The sequence below is a fragment of the Sarcophilus harrisii genome, chromosome 2 (genome assembly GCF_902635505.1).
Source record: "Sarcophilus harrisii chromosome 2, mSarHar1.11, whole genome shotgun sequence".
Taxonomy (NCBI): Eukaryota; Metazoa; Chordata; class Mammalia; order Dasyuromorphia; family Dasyuridae; genus Sarcophilus; species Sarcophilus harrisii.
Window position 1 is genome coordinate 254,003,819 of NC_045427.1, and position 27,438 is coordinate 254,031,256.

Here is a 27,438-nt window from a genome sequence, read left to right on the forward strand (position 1 = left end):
TTTCCTTCAATAATTGAGATTGCTGAGATAGATGGGGACTACAGCTCCAGGAAAGCCAATTGCCAAGTTGTATCTCTGCAAGGGTTACTTTTACTTCCCTGGATCTTCAACTCTGGGAGTTGAACTGGTGGTAAGATTGGTGGCCTAGGTGTTGCTATTCCTAGGGCCTACTGGCTAAGCAGAAGCAGTTACTTACTAGTTAGGTGTTGGTGTATCACATTAGTGGGAAAAAGGATTAAAAGATGGAGATCCCTAAGAGATCCCACATAAATTTCTAATAATAATATTGATAGAAATAATAACAAAAATATTGAGAAAATAATTTTTCTCTTCATTTCAACACACATTTGTAAAAGTATTTCATTCATGTTAATTACTAAGTTAAACACTTAAGAATCTAGAGGTGAAAAGGACACTTTGCCTTTTAAAAGCTTATAGTTTAATAACTGCTTATAGTATAAACATAAATAAATAATATGAGTTAGAGCATGGTAGGCAAAAGAGACTAAGACAAAGCAGTTTAGAAAGATTTGGTTAGAAGGAAAAATATTGAGGAGAGAGTACTTTCAATTTGGGCTATTAATGGCAGAAAACAGAACACCACTTAATATATGAGAAAAGAATAAATAACAATTTTTTAATCAATATTTTAAATATTTCTGCTTGCTATAAAAAGTAGTGAATTAGCTCAAGTAAGATCCTATGCTTTGATTTCAAGTTCATATTAGAATGAAATTCAAACATGGTTGTGATGATCCAAGTAGATTTTTATTTTCCCATGAACAGTATCAACATCATAGAAACTAATCTAATATACTCATTTTATGTATGTTACCCCAGTCCCAAAGCTAATTGGTAAGGGACTCTTCCTTCTTCTTCAGTGTTTCAAACTTAGAGTTACTTTGGATTTGCAGTCATATTGAGTGCTTCTGTCTTCCAACAGAACAGAGATGGAAGATACCAATCACAGTTCATGTTCCTTTTGTGTTTTCCCAGAGCTTTTCCCTTCAGCAGCTTGCAGAGAACTCATGAAGAATGAAGGATAGTACTCTTTCACCAGCTTTACCCTACCCCTTACACAGGGCCAGGCTTTCCTCTCCACAGAAGTCCCAGACATGATGAAATCAAGGCCCATACAAGGGCAGTAATTTATCTGATTGCAGGGAATTAATGGCAGAACTAGGATAAGAACTTGGATGTGATTCCCAATTAATTTATTTGATCAATCTTTTTTCCTACTCTATTTTCTCAGAAGCATAAAATTCTTGAGTTAAAAAGAGACCTTTTTAATTTTTCTTATTTCATTCATATTCATATTCTATCCAATTCTTCATCACCCCTTTTGGGATTTTCTTGACAGAGATACTGGGGTATTTTGCCACTTCCTTCTCCAGATGAAAAAATTGAGGCAAAAAGGATTCAGGATCACACAGCTAGAAAATGTCTGAGGTCAGATTTGAACTCAGGAAGATGAGTCTTCCTGATTTCAAGCCTGCCACTCTATTCACTGCTCCATATAGCTGCTCCAAAAAGGAACCTTAGCAATTATTTATAACCTAGTCCCTTTAGTTTATGAGTTGAGGATATATTTTTAGTATTATCTGAGTTCAGAAATCTAATCTGCATATCTAACTTCACAAACCATAGGCTTGCTATTACTTTACATATTTTTAAGGGCTAATTCAGTGGAAAGGATTCAGCTTCTGATGAATGAGGCTCAGATTCCATCAGTGTCACTTAACTGGTTATGTGGGTGACTAAGGTCAAATCATTTAACTTCTTTGCACTTAATTTCATCATTAGGGTTTAGTCTAGATGACCTATGGTCCTTGGAGCTCTAAGTCTGTTATTTTTTAAAATCTTATTTGAAAAGGTCTGAGTATCTGGAACATCTGAGAGCAAAAGTGGCACAAATACCTATTTAGCCTATGACCTTATATCTTTTTTTTTTTTTTTTGGCCAAATTTTATGGCTTATGTGATAGATTAACTTGTTGTCTTGGGGAAAATATGATAGTTGATATTTCTAAAGCACATTATAATTTATAGCTAGGTTTTGATTAGTATGAATAATGAATCCCCTGAGATAGTCCCATGCATTTTAATTTTTACTATTTGAAGTTATAATTATGAAAAAATATGGTTGTTGATTTCAGGCCAGTGGAAAAATACATTACAAATTCAAATAATGCTATTACTGGCGCAAGGGATGGGGAGATAAAATATTTGTACTAATTGAGATATAACTGTACAAAGTATTTGACATGTACTATCTCATTTAATTATTCACAATAACCATGTGCATTGGTAATAAAAAAAAAACTATTCTCCTTATTTCATATTGAAAGACATCAAAACTGCAAGTTCTTTGACCAAGATAACACAGGTAATAAATGATGAATCCAGGATCCAAACTTACTTTCTGGAAAAAAGTCCAGATCATCTTTCTTAGCCCAGTTATAAATTCACTAAATTGAATTTTGTATTTTTTCATTAAGATATGTGACATTTTCTTTCACAGAGACTTAGGTTAAATCATTGGTGAGATTTGATCTCTGAAACAGATAAAGATCATTCAGAATTCTAAAATCATTTTTAAAAATCTTTTATTTTGTATTTGAGGGAAGAAAAGTTTTAGAATTATAGTTACATTGGATTTTTTTAAAGTCACAAAAAAAAAAAAAGCTGTGGATTGGTACAAACTTTCTGAAAAACAATTTGGTTTCCAAAAGGTGGCAAACTGTATATTCTTTGATCCAGCAATACTACTATTATACCTATACAGTAAAGAAATTAAAGCCAAAAAGCCAAAAATGAAAACTCATATGTACAAAGATATTTGCAGAAACTCTTTTTGTAATGGTAAAGAAACTAGAAACGTGTGTGTGTGTGTGTGTGTGTGTGTCCATCAATTGGATGGTTATCTTCTTCCCCCATGAATTGGCATGAAAAATTAAATTTATGGTCATGAATGTAATAGAATACTAACCATAAGAACTGAATAAGAGGATTGTTTCAGAGAAACCAGGGAAGACATATTAAGACAGAGAGAGAAAAATTTTAAATTTTCTTCTGCAAGATTAATGTGCATGATTGAAATAGTATTTGTCTTAGGAATAATAAAATTTTCTTATCCTCTTCACTTATACATTTCCTTAATGAGTATTGGGATGGTTTTCTAAGAATTATTTGTTCACCCCCAGAGGATTCTGACTGATCTATCAAACACTGGATATTTTATCTTATTTTAAAATTTATTGACATATTTTGTTTTGATACAACAGATACTTCCTAATGTGCACAAACTGTCCTGAAACACTCCCTGAAATATATATTACTAGCAGAAAGGAGGAATGTGTCTCTTGACTGATAGCATGGTGCTGACATTGATTATTAATGTTTACCAGAGTTTTGTGGCCTCTCTTTGTTCATTTTATGTTTTTATAATCATTGTATGATTCTTGTGGTTTTGCTCTTTTCCTTTTTCAAGACTTCAAGTGACTCTTATCAAGTTTTTCTGAGTTCTTCATATACCTAATTTGTAGAATTGTGTTATCATAGATTGAGGGATAGAAGGGATCTTAAAAGCCAATGCCTTTATTTTATTGACAAAAAAAACCAAAACTGAGGCCCAGGGATGAATAATTATGTATGTATTTTCCTCTGCCAAATCTAGTAATAATTTGAAGTAGTAGGTCTTGTTGTCTCCAAATTCTATACTATTTTTATCATATCATACTTCTGAGTAAAAATTCCATTGTATTCATATAACATATAACATAACTAATAGGCACATATATTGTCTCCAGCTTTGTGGAAAGCCACTGTGAACAATTTTGTATGGACATTATTTTATACCATCAGGAACTTCCTTGGAATATGTAGCCCCAGTAGTAGAACCTCTTGGCCAAAATATGGGAGCAACTTAGTAATTTTTCCTGAGTAATTCCAAATTATTTTTTCAGATGGAATGAATTAATTCACAGCTCTACCAGCAAAGAATTAGCTTTGCCTGTTTGGCTTTAGCTCTTCCAGCAATGATATACTGAATAGTCTGGAGTTTAGAGTTAATGCATAACTTCCTAGAAATCTATAGGGTTAAATTGGAACTGACACAAGAGACCTCCAACATCAAATTTTCATTTCTGTGACAGTTCCAAGGTTTGAGTTGCCCAAGATTTTAGGCATCTTGTTGTAAAGTGTGTGTGTGTGTGTGTGTGTGTGTGTAAAAATTATTATAGGGGGATATATGAGTGGTCTTTTAAAAACCTACCATTAGAGTTTTTTACAAAGTAATAATATTTTTGCTAGGCACAAACTCACTGAAGCATCAGTTTTTAAAATCTAGAATTATTTGGTCAGAAAATAACCAAAGGAAATAAAAAATTTTTCCACTCTCAATCCTTTTCTATTTAAATTTATATAGCATCAACCTAATAATACTATTAGCCTCCACCAGGAGTTGAGGTACTTGTTTCTGTCCTTAAAGTGCAAGAGTATTCAGGCTGAATCAAAATATCAGGCTGAATGGCTGATTTATGGTGAAGTTCCAACAGATTCAGAATATGCTCTTAGGGACATGTCAGGAATCTAGCCATGACCAGCAGACCAAAGTATTCTTTAATTAGCTCCAGCTTTGGAAAAATTAAACCTTTGTGGTGTGTGTGTGTGTGTGTGTGTGTGTGTGTGTGTCTGTCTGTCTTGCTAGTGGATTTCAGATACCAGAACAAGCTAACAGGGATCTCAGGCAAATGTCTCTTTGCCTAGGTTGAGTGTACTTTGTTGTGGCATATTATAGTATACGATATACACTTATGCAGCCATATCAAACTTGTCCTTCAAAGTTTGTCTGATGGCTCATTTTGCTGTAAATTTCTGAAATAATTTCTTAGAGCCTGAAATGTAGTAATTTTATAGGGGGATGTATAGTTAATTTTCAGGGTTGTTGGTAAGATTAATGGTAACTTTTACCTTCCTGGTCATTCATGACCAGACTAGCAGGCCCTGTGCATGCTCTTGATGAAGAAAGTACCATTCTAGCATCTCCTTCCCTACTTGCCCCACTCAAGAGTGGGGGCATCTGCAGAAGCTGCCTTCTAGCTCTTTTTGAAAGGAAAGAAATGAACTCTAATTTGTGAATATGAAGAACAGAACCCTTAACCTTCTCTGTCTAAACCTTCAACATTTTTGTCTATTCTAGTGAATCTGGAAAATTCAAATCAAACCACCTTATCCTTCTCTCACTTAACTGACTGAGAAACAAGTTGGAGGTATAACGTTTCCTTTTTCCTAAATGACCCTTGTTATTATGCAGGCTTCCATGTTATTGAGATATGATGGAAATCACTGGTATTTGGATAAACATCAACTAATAATCTAGCCAAGGAATTAATTAATTAACATTCTAATTCTGGGATTCTTTTCACAGCAAGTGAGAAGCAGATGGTAGTTGTGTGCCAGGAGTCCCCAAAAGAGCATCTCCAGCCTTTTAAGGACAAGTTAGAGGTGTTCTTCCAGAAAGGTAAGCACATGTTGCTCAGTATCTTTCTAGACCAACTACTATAGCCCAGCCTTTATGTCTATTACTAGATAGTAATATTCAATTCCATTTTATTTCCATATCTTCCTGTAGCTTTCTTGAACAGGCATGTTCATGAAATTATATGATATGAAATTAATCTGTAGTTGATTTTTATCGCATTTTTCAATCTTATTACCTCAAATATTTTTATTTTTTTTTTTATTTTTTATTTATTTATTTATTTATATTTATTTATTTTTATTTATTTTTTTTATTTTATTTTTTTGTGTCATAGACTCCTTTTACAAAAAAATCTTTCAAAATATATAACATAAAATATTTAGGATTATGAAAGTAATAAATTACATGGAAATTACATCAAAATATTTTTAAAGAGGAAACAAGTTCTCAGATTTTAATTAAGAGCTGTTTAGATTATTTTGGTTCTCTGTGTCTGTACCTAACCTCTCATTCTTTGTTAAACTTTTAAATAAGGGGCTACAATTACTCTTTCTTGGGAGCATGTTTAGAGGAAGGGATCTTAGGAGACATCTAGGCTAATCTTAGCCCTATTTTATAGAAACAAAAAAGAAAGAAAGAGAGGTTAAGTGATTTTTCATGTTGTTCTTTTTGTGGTGGGTCCTCATTTTTACTTGACAAACTGATTCATGTGTGGAAGTAAATTTAATAAAGATTTTCCAAGCAATCTTAGACTTCATTCACATACTCAAGGCCGGCTTAATTGAGAATTCCCTTTCTGAGTTTTCTGAATTTCATCAGTTTGAGGACTATGGATTTTTTTTTTTTTACACTATTTGTCAAACTATGCTCAGAAAAGCAAAATAAGGTAATAACATAAAAGCAACAAATATTTATGAGGTACCTATTATGTGCCAGGGACCATGTTAAGAGCTAAGGATATAAAAACAAAAATGAAACAGTCCTTGCAAGGACCTTATATTCTGACAGGAAACCAAAATATAAATATGTATGTATAAATATATACATAAAATGAAAGCAAGATAGTTTTGAAAGAAAAGACACAAGCATCTGGGACAAGAACCAGAAAAGGCTTCTGCTAGAACATGGCTCTTAAGTTAGATCTATAAGCAAAATCAGAGATTCCAAGAGGAAGAGGTAAAGAAGGAAGACACTGCAGGAATAGGAGATAATTAGGTCAAACACCAAGAAATAGATACCTTCAAGAGTTGATGACTTCTCTCTCCTTGGAAATCTTCAAGCAGACACAAGCTGACTATTTGTTTTATATACAGTTATAGTGAGAATTCCTTCCAAGAATGGCTTGGATTAGAAGAGATCCTTTCAAATTTTTATGATTCCATATGAAGGATTCCATGATTCCTTGTGTATGAAGAAAAGCAAGAGATTGTAGTACAGATCTATCTGGCTTACAGATCTATATTTCATAAGTGAAAAGAAGTGAAATGTACAAGATACAGTATCCTATAGTAATATCACTTGGGCATCTATCTACATTATTTATAGTACTGACAGAGGAAAACAATATCATTTATTGTCACTAGGGTGCTATTGCCATTTACGCCATAAATGTAAGATTTTTCTGGGTTTTTTTTCCTAATCTGATTTTTTTTTTAATTTAGCCAAAGATAAGCAAGAAAAAAAAATGGGGGGAGGGGGAATCTGTTTGCATTTATCTTTGCTAGAAAGCCAAAGGAAATGAGTGTATGAACCTTTGGTAAGCTATCAACATACTGTTGCTGATTTTGCATCAGCCAGTATGATACCACATAATAAACAGAAGACTACTCATCAGGGTGAATCCATAAGTCATGGAAATTGGCAGAATTTCCTATATGAGTCAGAAGAACTGGATACTGGCTGTCTCCTCTGATGGAGAAGCATTGCCGCTGTGTCCTCTCCTATTAAAGGCTTGTCAGAGTAATCACCACATGAGTTAAAGCTTTATCCTGACATCTTGCTAATCATACCATCATTTTGCCATCCTGAAATCTAAACAGTGAGATTAATACACAGACATGCTGTGAACATAAAAGATATTGCTAGGTGGCATACAGGACAATGAAGTGAATTCAAATCCTACTTCAAATATTATCCATGTGATCCAAAACAAATCTTTTACTCTCAACCTCAGTTTCCTCATTAGTAAAATGAATTTAATAATATGTAAAGTACTTTTCAAATCATTAAATATTATAAAAATATTTATATTTATTTATTATATATTATATTACATATAATATGTTATATATTATATTTATATATAAATATTACTAATAAATAGCTTATTTATCATAAAATAAAATCATATCATAATCATAAAAAGAAGCTAGAAGCTTAAAATTATATGTAACAACAAATTTCCATTCCAAAGTTGGTGCTTATTTAAAGTTTGCTTAATTTCTAACTCAAATGGGTTTAAGATCTTTTGGATAATATGGTTTCAAGAAGGATGATAGGGTCTAAAGCTTACTGAGAGGATCCTAAAGGCCATTATTTCTGACACCCTCATTTTACCAGTGAGAAAAGAGAGACTCAAAGGAATGAAATTATTTGCCCCAATATCACCTAAGCATTTATAGAAATAGAAATTAGAACTTATGTCCATTGACTCAAAATCCAACTGGCTTTTCTGCTGCACAGTTTAAGTGACACCCCTGCCCCCCAATCCCTTTCAGGATTATTTACCAAGATTAGGAACACAAGAGTCCAGTGCTGTCATTGTGGTAAGATGAAATACTCTTTCGTCTGTATGGCTGCATACATGGATCAGCCTGCTGGGAAGTTCATATTCCATAATAGTTGTTATCACTCATAAAATCTTAAGCAATTGAGTTCTTTATGCTTGAGAAGTCACATGAGATGTGACTCAATTGATTCATGGAAAGGCTTATTTTTAGATGAACTGTAATTCAATTCTTCTAACAATCATAACGATTGAATTTTTCTTTTGTAAATCATATCCTGTTGCCACACTCGAGTGACGATGGTGTCTTTGAACTTTGCTTTATGTCTTTTATTGGTCCTCCCCTTCTCCAAACACCCTTAAATAGCCTCATTTGATGAAACTGCCTTACTCCTATTTAACTCATTTCTTTCCCCAAACAGAAGTGAAAGTATTTTTAATGGCTTCACTTAGCAGAGTTGCACTCTTCACAATATTTGACCTTTCTTCTCACACATTTCCCTTTTCCACTGTGTTCTTTTGCTTGTTCCAATTTACAGCTCAATTCAGGATCAGCTTGTGAAGGCTCTAGGTTTCCCACCCTCAGATCAAACATGTTCATAATGATATAGCCCTCAAAAATGTGATACACACATTAAAGTTTCCCATAAACCTGGCAGGAATCCTGTAATTGAAAGAATCCACAGTGAGGTTGATTGGGTCCCAGGTATGGCTCTTGTAGGTGGTCTTTTCATGCTGTTAAATTGGCCTTTTGTATTTACAACTCTAGCAGGGAGTACTGAAATTAGAATGGCCTAAACATATTTTGTGTGTGTGTCCTAATGTTAGCATTCTCCCACTCTTGGTATTTTCTCATTTTTGATTCTTTTTTTAATTTGAATATTGCTAATGGAAATAAAATCGGTGTGATCTATAATTATACAAGGTATCCCAGATATCTTATTGCATTTTAAAGCTACTTAAGTTTTCATAGTTTAAAACTGCACTAAAAATTTTGGGATAAACTGTCCACATAACTATGGAATTTACTGAATTATACTTGGTTTCTCAAACCAGCTCTTTTGAAACTGCTTTTTGACTAATATAACTTTCTTAAAACTGTTGTTAAATTCTAAATAATTTCTATTGTAAAGAGAAAATAAAAGATGCAAGATATGAATTATCCAGTATCTCCTATATAGAAGAGTAAAGAATTACATAAAACTCTAAGGAAGCTCTAGAACAAGATAGTTACAATAAATTATCTAAATGCTTTACTTCTTAATCAGAACCAATCTGAATTCATTTCTGAATCTTACATAATGTACATTGCCAAATTCAATGCAGTGCCTCCTGGCCTTCTTTAGTTAGAAGATATAGAAGAATAGTTAGAAGATCAAATATTATCTTAGCTAATAATTTGGAAGATTTTGGCATCTATTTCAGGTGGCCAACATTTAAGAGAAATTAATAAATAATTGTTGAATTGAATTAAAAGCTGGTAAAAAATAAACTTTTCATTGCTGTTCAAAACAGTACAGTAGAAGAAGCAGTCCACACATTTTAAATAAATTGGAGAGTAATATCACTTGTATCATCTTCAAATATTGAGGCACTTGAGTTTCTGGGAAATGCAATCTAAGAGGTGAGGAATTCAAGATGTGTAGACATATATTTTTGGACATGGTCAAAAATCCAGAATGGGAGTTTATTTTGCTCTACTATGCTCTATTACTTGTTATAAGCATGTTTTTCTCCTGTTTTTTTTTTTTTAAATTGGAAAAATAGGTAGAAAGAAGAAAGAGAGGTTAGTAATAATACAAAAAAAAGAGAGAGAGAAGCAGAGCACCATTGACATAATTTTTTAAGGCATAGAAGAGTCAAACAATAAACATTTATTAAATACTTACTGTGTCCCCAGGCACTATTTTAAGAGCCAGGAATATAGTGAAAGGGAAAAGGCTCTCAAGGAGCTTGTAGCCTACTGGGAGAGACATAATGCAAACAGCTATGTACAAACAAACTATTTATAAAAATCAATTAGAAATCATCAGTGGAGGGAAGAAATGGCATTAAGGGGGAATTAGAACACAGGATTTTAACTTGGTCTTGAACGAAGCCAGGGAATTCAAAGGGGAAAAAGAGGAAGAACATTCCAGACTATTGGGGACTACCAGTGAAAATACTGGGTTGGAAGATAGAATGCTGTGTGTGAGGAGCATCAAGGAAGCCAGGGTTGCTAGATCTCAGAATATGTAGGAGTGGGTAAAGTATAAGAAGACTGGAAAATTATAAACCTTTACAATATTTATATTATTATTTATAATATATTATTTATATTATCATAGGAGCATTTATAATATTTGTATTAGATATAAATATGTATTTATATTACTGTTTACACAATTGGTATGTCAGAGGCAGGATCTGGGTCTAAGTTTTCTTGACTCAAAAGTGTCTTCATACCTTCATACTTTGTATACCTTGTACTATTCTTTTAAAAAAAGTAATGTCCACTATGAAAATAAATCTAAATATTTTCATATATGGAAAAGGAAGCAGAAAAACCCAAGGTAATTAGCCCTATCATCACTAATATTATTGCCAGGTATAATGAGCAGAGGGAAGGATAACCAGAAGCAATGATTTCAACAGGCAACAAAAGAAGTGTCCATGAAAAGTGGAGATAATGTATTTTGATCATTTGATTACTAAAGCTTAGGAACAGTGTTCCTTGTAATGACAGTAAAATAGTATCATGAGGGTTACTTTAGCATAGAATTAGTCCTCCCCTGAAGGGACTAGTTTAAACAAGTAATTCTTAAAATTTTCTGTCAGTGACCTTCTTTTATTTCTGATCCCTTTTTATTTTTAGTGTTTCTATTTTTTGTTTGCTTGAGCCAAAAATTACTTTCCTTTTCATAATCTCTAATGAGAATTAGATCCCCATTTTCCCATTTTTTCCTTTCTTTTGAATGTAAACTCCTTAAGATCAGGCATAGTTTTATTTTTGTCTTTAGAACCCCAGCACCTAGATCAGTGCCTGGAAATACAGTAGGTATTTAATAAATAATTGTTCTTTGTACTCATTGATTGATTAATTCTTTCCCTTCTCCTTGTCAATACAAGGGAAAAAGCATTCAGGGAACTCATTCTTTCTTTTCCTGCTAAGATCGTTTTAGGGGCTTGGTCTGATTCTAACCTACTCATTTATTTAATATAATATGTCCAACAGAATTGACTAAATTCCTAAATCTATTTTAACAGATTTCCTGTTATACCTAGTTGAAAGTGGTATATACCTATACCATTCATCGATTGATTCAGTGGAGAGGTCCAACCTTTATTCACATTTGATCCTCATCAAGATTGTTCACTGGGTGATTAGTGAAAAGACTTTTGAGGTCATCTCATCTAAATTCCTCATTTTTGCGCACTTAGATAAGAACTGAGAATTAAGTGATTTGCCTAAAATCATACAGATATTAAAAGAGAGAGATGGGATGTGCATTCATATTCTCTGACTACAAGGCCAATGATTTTTCCACAATCCCATGCTACCTCCCATATTGTTTTGTTTTTACCATGACATAACTCCTACCTATCCCCCTCAAAAAAACAAGCACCACATGCCTTTAAAAAATTAATTGATGTTTTGTTTTTATATTACAAACATTAATAGCCTCCCCTCATTCCATGAAAGATCTCTTGTAACAAAGTAAGACAATTAAAGTAATCTCATCTGAACATGCAATCAACAACACGTGTAGCATCATCCAACATTTCTTTAAAAGATTTCTTTTAAATCTAGTTTTTCTTTCTCTCATCTCCCATTTTATTAGGAGAAAAAAAAATAGAGAGAAAAGAAAAAAAATTTCTTGTATCAATTGTCCATAGTCAAAGAAATCAAATATTCTCATTGGTTTTATGTGTCTATCTGGTGTCTATGTGTATATCTATCTATCTGTATGTATGTATGTGTGTTGATATATATGTATATACACATACGCACATAAGTATGTACATGCATACATGTAAATATACTTCTGCACTCTTTCAGGAGATAGTTTTCAAATAAATAATTATATCAATCTTTAAACAGTGGTTTAATAATGCTTTGAAGTTGTATTCATATTGTTTTTGTATATATTTGGTAGATATGCTTCCAATTATTTTTACATGCTGAAGTTAATTTAAATGTAATTTCTCTATTCTTGTTGGGTTTATGAGTATTATATAAAAATGCTGATGATTTGTATGGATTTATTTTTTTATCTTCTAAGTTTTATTTTATATCCTGCAAGTTTGCTCAAGTTATTAGTTCTTTCAAGGATCAAGGACATCTTCATATCATCTGCAGAAAAGTGGTAATGCTTCTTTACCTAACTATTCATATAAGTATCTCTGTGTCTCCTGGAAATCATCTATTTCTTTCTGTAAAATTTTATTAATTAAATAAAATATCTAATATCTCATAGTTTTCAAAATGATAAAAGAATCTTCCAATGACATTCTTCCAGTTCTTCCAATGACACAAATAAGATCTTGATATATAAATCATGGAGAGTTAAAACAGGAAATAGAAAACTATAGATCAATATTCATAGTGATCATTAGTGTTAAATTATTATATTTTAATTATGTTTTAATTTAAATGATTAAATTATCAATAATAGTTTATTGTTTTTAAAATTTCCTATTAAAACATGTAAATCAATAAAATAAAATTTTAAATTATTAGATTCTTTTTTAAAAAATAGCTTTCCCCCAAAATACATTCAAAGATAGTTTTTAACATTCAACTTTGCAAAACCTTGTGTTCCAAATTTTTCTCCATCTCTTCCCCCTACTGTAGATAGGAAGCAATCTGATATAGGTAAAATATGTGCACTTTTTCTAAACACTTTCATATTCTTCATACTACATAAGAAAAATTACTTTAAAAGGGAAACTATTTGTGGTTCTTAAAAGTATTTTGTTTTTAGGAAGCAATTCATATTATACTATATATTCAGTGAAAGGCAACCAATTTGAACATCACTTGAAGAAATATCATAATATAGGTTATCATAGAATTTTTGTTACTGTGATCTCAGGAAAGTCATTAGCTTATATCTAAAAATTTTAAGTGTATCAAAAATGGTAATATTTATGTCTTTTCTTGATGTTGACTCTGCAAGACTGTGAGAATAGTACCTACCCACCACAGCATTAAACATGTGAAGCCTTAAAAATCAAAATCTTGCATTCATCCCATGCTTCTACCTTCTCCGACCAACTTTTTTTTTTTTTAAACATTCTGTGAAATTCTGAGTTGTTCGGTGTTTCATAGTTAGCTGTCATCTGCTTCTTCAGTAATGGTTGTTTTCATAGCAAACTATATGGTTCAATTTTTGATCCAACTCCTCTTCCCAGTATATTCTTTGGAACTCACAAATCAGTCTCATCAATTCTAATTATAGATTGTAATTTCTTTTCTGGTGGCAGAAGCTAAGACCCTATCTATCACGCGTTTTATTCCCCAACTTAATTGATTCATTGTCTGGCCTGTATCCAAAGACTTTGACATTGATGTAAAGACTTTCTTTCTACTTTTTAAAGAAAAAAATCACATGATTCCTGAATTTAGAATGAAGCTATTTCAAGATTATGTAAAACTCTGCTAAGATTTTTTCATCTTGTAGAATAGCTTATGTTTGTTTTCTTTGCTTTTCCCATTCTTTACATAGACTTGGCCACTCATAGGAACACTAGATTATTTAGAACTGAAAAAGACCTTAAATACCTACCAATTATAGATGACATTTTAAAATTATCAGGACTTAAGGACCAGTGAACTCTAGAGACAAAATATGTAACAGTAAGAAAAAACAATACTGGCATGTGAGCCATAGGGACTGGAACTTTCATGAAATTTCCCTCCCAAAAAACTGTAAGGTTTAACTGACAGCATACTAGTATTTAATCATGGGGTTATATAAATCAGGCAAATGGAGTCAGTGTAAGTTTTAAAAGTGCCAGATACATATAATTGTTTTTGTTCGTTCATATTCTTATTCCAAAGGGGAAGATTAATTGCAATGGTGATTTCTTTTTGTATAAATTGGACTAGATGACCAATGAAGTCCCTTCCAACTCTTCAGTTATATAGTTCGTCACATAGAATGTTATTGCCTTTTTATTCTTAAAAACAAAAAATTTAAAATTTAAAAGCCTCATATATTTCCTGGGGCAGAACACAAATTCATTGTTGAAATGAGCTTAAGCACGATCTACTGGTAGATCAGTTAAATTGGAGACACCTGATCCCTGAGACCCAGAAAGAGTAGTTAAATCCAAAAAATGTCACAACAGACACACACGAATAAACAGTTTTATGATTAATAATTATACGATATCAAGAAAAGGTAGACAGTTTAGCATGGTAGGAGAACAAGCCTTAGACTCAGGAAGAACTTGATTGTCAGGTCCTCTGATTCAGTGGTTGTGTCATGGTGCTCCACCCCCCCCACTCCAATTACTCAATATAAAACACTAGAGAATTGTCCCCTTCATGGGAAAAATGGATTCCCTACAGCAATGAAATCACTAACACAAAAATCTTTAAACTGTTCCAAGTAAAATTACAAGATCATATAATACAATGATATATGTAGAGCTGGAAGGTACCTTAGAAACCATCTAATCCAATCTCTTCACTTTATACCTTACGAAAATGATTTGTTCAAAGTCACCTAGATTTGCTAAGGTAATATATATATTCTGTGTCTTCCACTTACTACTACCTTAGCAAATCCATAAAGAGATTCAAGTATTTCACATCGATTTCAGTGCTTGGGAACCTTTATTTGTTACCAAGAAATATTTCTTTATGCTCTCTCAAGTCCTAGTGGCTTCAGTTTGAAAATCTTTTGCCTCATTTTGTCTTCAGTGGACATAAAGAACAGCAAATAAGCATATACAACATAATGACGCCTTAAGAGCTAAAGAAAAAGTTCATAATTTAATCCCAAATTTCCTAGTTTACACTTCTTTGAAATAAGTAACACTATAACTTTCCTAGGATCTGTTACATCCAAACAGTCTTTTTGTATTCTTTTAGAATAACAAAGCTACATTTTTTCTTAGACTATGAAAATAAAAACTATTTCCTGAATGTTATGTACTGGTAAGTCATCAGAATCTTTGTTTCCTTTTGTTGATGTGGCATTGTAAAAACAAAGAAAGTGAGATGGTTTAATAAAAATTATTGGCACAAAAATTAATGCCCAAAGACACAAAGAAGGGCAGATCTCAATCACTACTGCATCATTTGGTAGGAATAGTATTTTGCTTTAGAAAAAGCAAAAAGTTTTGAACCTTAATGTTTCCTTTCCTGTTCTCTAGCTTAGAATAGACTAGGATATCCAAAGCCCAGTGATAAGTTTGCATATCTTTTCAATGTATCATGATTTACTGTCTAGCCACTGGGATGGTCAAGTCAGTGATGACTGCTTCTGACTTTGGTGAAACCCAAATAAGGCTCTATTGCCAAGATGACAAAAGTCCCATATTAATAGCATGTTTTAATCCAGTATTTCAAGAGAAGTTTTTCTGAGTGTTTGATGTTTTTCTTCTTCCCAAAGAGGGGATGGAAGAAGACTTTTGAAAATAATTTATATCTATGAGGTGAATATACTAGTTACAGTACTGAAAGGGACAAGGCTAGATACTGGATCTGAGATTTCACTGGTTTGGGGAACTTACAGGTGAGAAAAGAAAAGTTATTATCTTTTCTGCAATTTAGTTTCTGCAATTTGAGTTTCTTAAAGTAGTTGTCTGGAGAACTCTCTAAGCCCATAAAAACAAACAAACAAACAAACAAACAAAAAAAACAGAACATGTTTATCTGCATTAGTATCTGTAGTTTCCTCAACCTCAGAGTTCCCTGTACCAATTAAATCACAGATCCAGTCCTTTTCCCCTATCTTAAAGAAACATACATATACTTAGATTGACATCTGTGTTATCGTCCAAATTTAAAATGGAACACATCCACTAGCAGAAACAAGCCAAGAAAATAGCCAACATGATAGTTTCTCATGAACTATGATGCTCCAAACTCAAGATCAATGAACTGTCATGGAAAGAAAAAAGTCTTATCCAAGTAAAAAAAAAAAAAGATATGTGAAGTAATAGCCAAAGGAATAAAGAAAACCACTAGTTGGGCTAAAACTGTGATAAATTGTTGGTGGTTTGTTTTTTAGACTTGTTCCAGTGTGTAAGTCTTTTTTTTCAGTAACAGATTCTGTTCTTTCCCATAATGCAAACCTTTTGTATATTCAGTTGCTTCTGTCTGTGTATATCTTCCAAAGAAAGGAGAAAAATATCATCTTTTCTACTTTAAAAGATTACATCCCTCACTGCCTAGGGGCTTACCCAATTGTATGCACATTTTCCTTTCCAGAAGTCCTGTCATACTAAATTATATTTTGCTTCTTGAATGTTCCACTGGAATAGAAGGTTCTAATCGGAACTTCTTTCTTTAACTTATACCATTTCATTTTTTAACTTAACACTTCTTTAGTTCTCTCCATGTATTTCCATTAATATTTTTAGCATAAATGTAAATCCAGAATATCATTATAATATCATCCACTCCCTACACCACATGCTTTTTATCTACTGACAGAGAAAATGTGTTCTTGTATCTGTTCTTGCCTTAGAGTTTATAGAAATCACCATTTCATTCAGTGTTTCTTCTCAGCTGCTTAGAAGTAAGGCCACACACAATTTAATCCTCCCATCCTATTCCCCTGCAATTACTTTTTGTCCCTGTACAGGAGAAGCTAAGTCTGCTTTCATGGTTTATGTATTCATTTTATTGACTGCCACCTTGAAAAGTAGCTGAGGGACCTCCTCTAAGCGATTAAAGGAGCCATGAACATAACTGTTTACCACACTAATTTTCACAGAAATCATAGGAGGGCAGAGTTAGAAATGACTTTAGTCCAATCCATATCCGAAGCAGGAATCACTTCTACATTCCTAATGTGTTCATCAAGTCTCTACATGGAAACTGAAAAGGACTGGGAACATACTACCTCCTGAGACAATCTTTTTAACAATTGATTAATAGGAAATCTTTCCTACTATTGAGCCAAAAATTTGCATCTCTTTAATTTCTTCTCATTGCTCCTAGGCCTGCCCTTCTGGGATCTAACAGAACAAATGTCATTCTTCATCTATCTTACAGCTTTGCAAAAAACTGTCATGTCCCCTGTGAGCCTTTCCTTCTCCAGACTAATCTTTCTCAGTTCCTTCAACTGATGCTCATATAACATGATCATCGTACTCTTTTTTTTAGTAGTATTTCATTTTTCCAAATACATGCAAAGATAGTTTTCAACATTCACCTTTGTAAATCCTTGTGTTCCAGATTTTTCTCCCATTTTCCCCCAGCTTCCTCCCCAAGGCAATAAACAATGTAATATAAGTTAAAGTATGCAATTCTTCTAAACACATTTCCATAATTGTCATATTGTGCAAAAAAAAAATCTGATCAAAAAGGTACAGATAACAAAAGGTGAAAATGCTATGCTTTGATCCACATTCAGTCTCCATAGTTCTCTCTCTGCATGTGAATGGTACTTTCCATCAGTCTATTGGAATTGCCTTAAATCATCTTGTTGTTGGAAAGAGCCAAGTCCATCATAATTGATCATCACATAATCTTGTTGTAACTATATATAATGTTCTCCTGGCTCTGCTTATTTTACTCAGAGTCAGTTCTTGTAAGTCTTTCCAGACCTTTTTGAAATTAGCCTTCTAGTAGTTTTTTAGTTTCTTCTCTAAGATTCTCTAAATGTACCATCATATCATCTGCAAAGAGTGATACTTTTCCCCCCTCATTATCTACTCTAATTCCTTCAATTTCTTTTTCTTCTCTTTTTATTAAAGCTAACATTTCTAGTACAAGAATATTCCATTACATTCATATACTTAGTCAACCATTCCCCAGCTGAGGGATATCTACTCAATTTCCAGTTCCTTGCCACTACAAAAAAGGCTACTACAAACATTTTTGCACATGTGGGTCCTTTTCCCCTCTTTTATGATCCCTTTGAGATACAAACCCAATTGAGACACTTCTGGATTAAATGTATGCATAGCTTTATAGTCTTTTGGACATATTTCCAAATTGCTCTCCAGAGTGGTTAGATCATTTCACAACTCCACCAACAATGCATTAATGTCCCAGTTTTCCTACATTCTCTCCAACATTCATTATTATCTTTTCCCATCATCTTAGCCTGAAAGGTGTGAAATGGTACCTCAGAGTTGTCTTAATTTGCATTTCTCTAATCAATAGTTATTCAGAGCATTTTTTCATTTGAATAGAAATGGCTTTAATTTCTTCATCTGTAAAATGTCTGTTCATCTTGCATTCTTATAAATTTGAGTCAGTTCTCCATATATTTTAGAAAGAGGTCTTTATCAAAAACACTGGCTGTAAATTTTTTTCCAGCTTTCTACTCTCTTTCTAATCTTTTTTGGCCATAAATTCCTACCTTCTCAACAGATCTGAGAGGTAAACCATTCCTCATTTTCCTAATTTGCTTATAGTTTTACCCTTTATGTCTAAATGATGAACCCATTTTGACCTTATCTTAGTATATAGGGTATTAGATGTTGGTCAATGCCTCATTTCTGCAGTCATTGACTATTTAGTGTCTTGTGAACAAAAAGAGAGAGAACAAAAAACGAGTTATATTCCATTGATCCACTACTCTTATGTCTTAGCCAATATCAAATGGTTTTGATGACCATTGTTTAATAATATAGCTTTATGTTTCATATAGCTGTTACCTTCATTTGCTTTTTTTTTCTCATTAATTCCCTTGAAATTCTTGACCTATTCTTCCAGATGAATTATGTTGTTTTTCTAGCTGTATAAAGTAATTTGTTGGCAACTTGATTGGCATAGTACTGAATAAGCGAAGTAATTTATGTAGAATTGTCATTTTTATTATATTAGCTTGGCCTATCCATGAGCACTTGATATTCTTTTAATTGTTTAGATCTAATTTTATTTATGTGAAAAGTGTTTTATAATTGTGTTCATAAAGTTCCTGCTTTTGTCTTGGCAGGTAGACTCCCTAATATTTTATATTATCTACAGTTATTTTAAATGGATTTCTCTTTCTATCTCTTGCTGCTGGGCTTTTTTTGATAAATATAGAAATGCCGATGATTTATATTATATCCTGCAACTTTTCTAAAGTTGTTGTTTCTAGTTTTTTAGTTGATTCTCTAGGATTCTCTAAATGACCCATCATATCATCTGCAAAGAGTGATAGTTTTGTTTCCTCATTACCTTCTTTAATTCCTCCAACTTCTTTTTCTTTTATTGCTAAAGCTGACATTTCTAGTATACTTAATAATTGTGGTGATAATGGGCAGTCTTGTTTCACCCTTCATCTTTTTTGGAATGCTTCTAGCTTATCCCCATTAAATATAATGCTTGCTGATGATTTTAGATAATATTAAAGAAAACTCCATTTATTCCTATGCTCTCTTGTATTTTTAAGAGGAATGGGAGTTGTATTTTGTCAAATGCTATTTCTGCATCTATTGAGATCATTATATGATTTCTGTTAATTTGATTATTCATATGATCAATTAATATCTATAGTTTTCCAAATATCTGAATTCCTGGTATAAATCCCATTTGGACATAGTATATTATCCTGCCAATCAATTACTGTAATTTTTTGCTAATATTTTATTTAAGATTTTTAGAGTAATATTCATTAGGAAAATTGGTCTATATTTTTGTTTTCTGTTTTGGCCCTTCTTGGTTTAGGTATCAACACCATATCTGTGTCATAAAAGACTGGACTTCCTTTTTCTGCTATTTTTCCAAATAGTTTATATAGTATTGGATTTAATTGTTCTTTAAATGTTTGATAGAATTCACAAGTAAATCCATCTGGCCCTGTGGATTTTTTTTCTTAGGGAATTCCTTAATTGTTCAATTTCTTTTTTCATTTTCTTTTTTTCTAAAATGAGACTATTTAAGTGATTTATCTCCTCATTTGTTAATCTGATCAATCTATATTTTTATATGTATAATCCATTTCATTTAAATTATCAAATCTATTAGCATACAGTTGGACAAAATAGCTCCTAATTATTGCTTTAATTTCCTCTTCATTGTTGCTAAGTTCACCCTTCTCATTATTGATACTAGTAATTTGGTTTTCTTCTTTCCTTTTTCTAATCAAATTTGCTAGTGGTTTATCTATTTTGTTGTTTTTCTTTTTAAAACTAACTCTTTATTTTTATTTATTAGATCAATAGTTTTCTTACTTTCAGTTTTATTTATTTATTTTAATTGTAACTTTTTATTGCAGAACCCATGCAATGGTAATTTTTTACAACATTATCCCTTGCACTCACTTCTGTTCTGACTTTTCCCCTCCCTCCTTCCATCCCATCCCCCAGATGGCAAGCAGTCCTATACATGTTAAATATGTCACAGTATATCCTAAGTACAATATATGTGTGTAGAACCGAACAGTTCTCTTATTGCACAGGAAGAATTGGATTCAGAAGGTAAAAATAACCTGGGAAGAAGAACCAAAATGCAAACAGTTTACATTCATTTCCCAGTGTTCTTTCTTTGGGTGTAGCTGCTTCTGTCCGTCATTGATCAATTGAAACTGAGTTAGATCTTCTCTTTGTCAAAGAAATCCATTTCCTTCAGAATACATTCTCATACAGTATCATTGTTGAAGTATATAATGATCTCCTGGTTCTGCTCATTTCACTTAGCATCAGTTCATGTAAGTCTCTCCAAGCCTCTCTTCATCCTGCTGGTCATTTCTTACAGAACAATAATATTCCATAACATTCATATACCACAATTTACCCAACCATTCTCCAATTGATGAGCATCCATTCATTTTCCAGTTTCTAACCACTACAAACAAGGCTACCACAAACATTTTGGCACATACAGGTCCCTTTCCCTTCTTTAGTATCTATTTGGGATATAAGCCCAGTAGTAGATATGCACAGTTTGATAACTTTTTGGGCATAATTCCAGATTGCTCTCCAGAATGGTTGGATTTGTTCACAACTCCACCAACAATGTCCCAATTTTCCCGCATCCCCTCCAACATTTGTCATTATTTTTTCCTGTCATCTTAGCCAATCTGACAGGTGTGTAGTGGTATCTCAGAGTTGTCTTTTAATTTGCATTTCTCTGATTAATAATGACTTGGCGCATCTTTTCATATGGCTAGAAATAGTTTTAATTTCATCATCTGAAAATTGTCTGTTCACGTCCTTTGACCATTTATCATTTGGAGAATGGCTTGATTTCTTATAAATTAGAGTCAATTCTCTATATATTTTGGAAATGAGGCCTTTATCTGTGAAAATGTTTTCCCAGTTTGTTGCTTCCCTTCTAATCTTATTTGTATTAGTTTTGTTTGTACAAAGGCTTTTTAATTTGATATAATCAAAATTTTCTATTTTGTGATCAATAATGATCTCTATTTCATCTTTGGTCACAAATTGTTTCCTCCTCCACAAGTCTGAGAGGTAAACTAGCCTATGTTCCTCTAATTTATTTATAATCTCGTTCTTTATGCCTAAATCATGGACCCATTTTGATCTTATCTTGGAGTATGGTGTTAAGTGTGGATCCATGCCTAATTTCTGCCTTACTAATTTCCAGTTTTCCCAGCAGTTTTTGTCAAATAATGAATTCTTATCCCAAAAGTTAGGATCTTTGAGTTTGTCAAACACTAGATTGCTATAGTTAACTATTTTGTCTTATGAACCTAACCTATTCCACTGATCAACTAATCTATTTCTTAGCCAATACCAAATGGTTTTAGTGACTGCTGCTTTATAATATAGTTTTAAATCAGGTACAGCTAGGCCACCTTCATTTGATTTTTTTTTTCATTAATTCCCTTGAGATTCTCAACCTTTTGTTATTCCATATGAATTTTGATGTTATTTTTTTCTAGGTCATTAAAATATTTTCTTGGGAGTCTGATTGGTAACTTTCAGTTTTATTAATCTCTCCTTTGGCTTCTAATCATCATTTCCCTCTATCTGCTCTTCCTTTTTTTCAGCAATGCCCCCCTTTATTAATCTGCTCCTTTCTTTTCCTCTATCCCCTTTCCTCTCCTACTTCCTTATAGAGTGAGAAAAATTTCCATACCAAACTAAATATGTTTGTTATTCTCTCTTTGAGCCAAATCTGATGAAATTAAGATTCAGATAATGTTTATCCCATTCCCCATCAAGGGAGATTATCCAGAGCTTCTTCTTCAGGATACTACCCTGGATACCTGAAATATAGTAGGCATTTTGACTGACTGATTTCTCAGATGGTTTAGGTCTACTTACATAAGTCCTTTTTGTCTCTTCCAGCAATGGCATTCTGAGAATATAGGATCCTATGTAAAGGGCAAGAACTTTGGAGAAATATACTTAAGACTCAGTATGATTGATTTGGTCCTGCAACAAGGTGTTAATTCAGTGGAATTGATAAGACAGTGGTTACCTAGTTTTACACGTACTTAGTACTTAATATAGTTCTACAGGGTTGACACCTATGATGATGTACTTGCAATAGAGTATATAAGAGCCAACAAGGACTGCGAGAGAAACATTACATCTCCCACCATTTTGGTGGCTGTCTGTCTTCCTTCATTTCTCCACTGAAACCAAGGCCTGTTTGAAGGTCCTCCAGAAAACTAGCCAGACCCCAGGCGAAGGAGATAATAAACACTTTGGACTTTATTCCCATTGTACCTACTCTACTGCTTATACTGAACAAAAATGAAAGAGGCCCTGCCTTCTAGAAGCTAATGTTAGATGAGGGATACAACACATGCATAAATAAATATATGCAAAATAAATGGATCATACAACTGGCAGGGACAGAACTCATTATTTTTCTTCTTAACTTCCCCCACACACTCCACCCCCAACACACACCCTTTCCATATTACTATAGAGAGAGCAACATCTTCTTACCAGTCCCTCAGGCTTGCAACCTAGAAGTCATCTTGGACTTCTCACTATCTTTCATCTTTTGACAAAGTCTGTCAATTTCACCTTTTCAACATCTCTCAAATAAGCTTCTCTCCTCATTACTTTTTCCCTCATCACTTCACACATGGAGTATTTTGAAAGCCTACTGGTGAGTCTGCCTACCTGAAGTCTTTCGATACTAAAATCAATACACCATTGAGGCACCAAAGTGAAATTTTTTTTCTAAACTGTATATCCAAACATGTCTGTCTGTCTGTCTCTTACACACACACACACACACACACACACACACACACACACACAGTTTCTAAATTACAGTGGATCCCTCTTGTCCTCAGGATCAGATACAAAATTCTCTGCTTGGCATTTAAAACTTACCGTCTCCTTACCTTTCCAGTCTTACTCCCTTGTTATCTACCATTCAATTCAATGACACAGGTATCCTGAATATTCCATCAAGAAAACAATCCATCTCATATCTCTTGGCATTTTCTCGGTCTCCTCATCTCTGCCTGCTGCCTTCACTGGTTTCTTTTAAGTCACAGCTAAAATCCCATCTACAGAAAATCTTTCACAACCCCTTCAAAATCTAGTGTCTTCTCCCTGATGATTTTTCCCCCTTTTTATCTATATGTGACTGTTTGTAAAATTTTTTTGTTTGCTTATTATCTTCCCAGTTAGATTATAAGCTTCTTGAAGGTGGGAAGTACCTTTTACTTCCTTTTCTATCACCAGTACTTAGAAAAGCCTAATCTGTAGTCAAAATAATGATTGATTATTGATTTCTTTGGATTTTTTTTGGTTAGTGAAACAGTGAACCAATCACCAAACCTATAAACTGTAGATTCTCTTCTTAGCAGGATGGATCAGAGATTATGTGCTATTGATAAAGCCATCAGGAACCTATGCTCAATCAATAAATTAATCAATATTTATTAATCCTGCTGTGAAGAAACCTTGTCACTGGCCTTTGTGGAAGGTTGGAATAACACAAGATAAGTACTGTCTTTATTCAAGAGATGAGGCAATTAAAGAAAACATGGAGAACTGAATCCATTTGCCAGAAGTCATGCAAGTAACAAATGGCAACCCCAAGATTTAGGTCAATGCTTCTAATTTCAAATACACCAAAACTGTTTCTAAGACAACACCAAAAGAGATGGGTCCAAATCTTGGCTTTGCAACTTAGAAATATCAGTAACTGTCTATTTTATATATATAGCTTCAAGGTTTTGAGTCTGTTATTTTATTTCATCTCCCCTCTCCAATAACCTTTTGAGGTAGCAGCTTCTGTTATCCCTAGTTTAGAGGAGAAACTGAGATTGAAAGAGGTTCAGTGGTCCACCCAAGGTCACACAGAGGGAATAAGTGTCTAGTTCAAAATCAGATGTTTCTAACTCCAACACTGTTCACTGCTCCACTTACTGTCTACTGTCTCTCCATGTGATCTTGGTTCATCATTTAGCATCGCTGGAACTTCCTTCATTTACCTTATCTATAAAATGAAGAGATTGGATTGAATGTTGGACAAGAGTCCCTTCCAATGCTATGTGTATAGTCTTAGGATCCTGTAAAATAAATTGTAATATACAAAAATATGTGATAAGTACCAAGTAAAAAATGAAAAGACCAGTACAACTGACTAGTTGCTACTTTTCATGAATGAATATTCTTTGTTCCATTTTTCTATTATTTCTTTCACAGAAATATCTAAAAGTTTAATTCAAATAATAGGTGAGGAAGAGCTAAGTTTATATCTAAAAAAGGGGGACTATTGAAAGGAATTTGCCCAAGGCCATTACAAAAAGCTTGGACCAGCTCTAGTTATACATGTAGGTGCTTTGCTTTGATTAGGGGTTCATGTGACACATTGTTTCCGTGCTTTTTCTGTATCCTGGAGCTGGATTCCTTCCCCTCCTTCCCCTCACCCGTCCTAATTTGTTCTAATTTTAAGGGAAATAATCTGATTGCTCATCCTGTTGTCATCCCTGAGCTGTGTAAACAATCAGATAGGCAATGAGTGGCTGTGTTGGTGCCCTGGACTGCTGCTTGTACAAACAGAGTCATCACTCATCTTTTGGACTATAGTTATGCAAGTATGAGATAATGGGGATTCTGTTCAGCTTTCCGAATTTCTTAATACTGTTTAAATTTCAGTCTGCGTGTCAAAATCCTATTGTTCAAGTATTTTGGCAGCAACAACTACTGCCACTTGGTTCATTTGGGGGAAAAAATTCAGATTATGTTGTGTTGATTTTTTTTTTCATTAAATGATTTTTTTTTAATAAGGCAGGCAATGGGCCTGAGCAGATAGAGAACTACAGGTAACATCTCTCTTTAATCATGTGCTGAAAAGTGTGTATATGTGGACTTATGTGTATGTTCCCATATAAATGTACATTATATATGTGGTAGAACCCTGGGAAGAAAAAAAGATGTGTCCTTTGTCTGTTTGTAGTTGTCAGACTTCTCTTACATTCTAGAGAATGAAAAGTCAGGACCTTATATCATTGAATCTTTATAATGTACTGTGTCACTGTGATCATGTGTTTCCTCCTAGCTGGCATTCTTTGCTATACAGCAAATTCCTAGAGGCTGTGTAGAGGGATTCCTTTCATGTTAAGGACCCACTTCTGAATAAATGCTTCTAACCTTTTTTCAGGATCCATAGGAATCAGTCTAACTGCTACTAACAGTTCAAGACCTGTCTCTGATATTTTCGAGAGAAATTGATGACACCATATTCATTTTTCCTCTAGACGTCTGCCTTATCTCTTCAGGTTTCTTCTTCCTCTGCTTCTGTTTTTAATTTTCTTTCCTCTTACCTCAGTTTTCTCTGCCTTCTATTGTTAGTTTTCTTCTTTTTGTTTCCTCCCTTCCCTTCTGTTTTTGTTTTTCTCTGTCTTTATTCTCAATGTTGGTTATTCTTCCTTAAATTTTTCTAGCATTTCTTCTTTCTACAACTAATTCTTTAGCCCTCGTTCAAACTATTACTCATTTCAACTCTTAACTCTATTAATCTTTCTGAAGCACCCCCCCCACACACACACACCCCTCAAAATTCTTGCCAACATCCATCTAATATGTTAGAAAAGCACAGGAACTTGCATTCAATTTGGTCATTAATATTCATTCTCTGATTCTGAGCTCTCTTCAGCATTACTAATGTGGTAATTGATCTCTTGTCCTAGGCACTTAATCTTTATTTTGAAATGTCATGACAACAGGGAGAACACTCTTGCACATTACTACTTACAGTGGCACCTGCGGTCATAGAATGCCTGTAGAAACCATTCTGGGTATGTACCCTGCATCATGAGATGGGACTAAATAGATGGACCTGGAATCCAGATGCTTAGGGAGAGCAAAGAGTAATGTCTTGGTTTCTTCTTTGAGTTCAAGCATTTTTCAGATGAGTCTGGGTGGCAATTAAGAGACAGGGAGAAGTAATAGACCTATAATTTCATTGATATTATGATAAGTGATAAAATTTCCACTACTCATCTAGGTTGGCACCTCTTCAAATTATAGTCTTAGAGAGAGCTGCCTAGAGCCCAGCTTTTTAAATTGGGGGGTCTGGTAACTGAATATGAGCGGGGTCACAAAATTATGATTTATTAAAAGTAAATGTTTGATTTGTATAACTAATCCATGTAACTCTCTATACCCGGGGTCATGTAAAATTTTCTCAGGTAAAAAGGTGTGGCGAGTGATAAAAGTTTAAGAAACCTAGAGCACTGAGGTTATATGACCTGTCTAGAATCACAGTATGTATAGGAGATGGAACTTGAACTGGTCTTCTTCATTTTGAGCCTAACTCTTTCACCACCATATCATTCTGTCTCTTAGATGAAGGGATTCTTTTTTCTTTTACTAACATTTCTTCAGTGTTCCTCTAACCATTCCCATGACATTTTTTCTAAGTACTGCTTTCTCTATGCCCACAAGAGTCATATAGTTTAATACAACTATATCAAATAGGTTATCCAGCCTTGTCTACTTTGGGAAGGGAAATAAAGTTCAAATAAATATAACATAATGGTTTCTCCTGAAGAGATATGCATTTAATCAAATACAACAAATTTAAGTATATAAAGACAATGTGGTTTTCATGAAAAATATATAAAATACAAGCTTTCCAAGGGTAAAGAATGTTTCATTTTTGGTCTCTCTCCTATACATAGTAGTCTTAA

General features: G+C 33.3%; 1 protein-coding gene across 2 annotated transcripts in view; it reads left to right on the forward strand.

The window, feature by feature from the left end:
* Positions 1-27,438, forward strand: part of FMN1 (formin 1) — a 477,206-nt gene that overhangs the window by 383,027 nt on the left and 66,741 nt on the right. For both annotated transcript variants that reach the window (XM_031952031.1, XM_031952033.1), the window contains one exon: positions 5,428-5,520. In XM_031952031.1, coding sequence (XP_031807891.1) covers positions 5,428-5,520 — 93 coding nt within the window. The remainder of the gene's footprint in view (positions 1-5,427; positions 5,521-27,438) is intronic.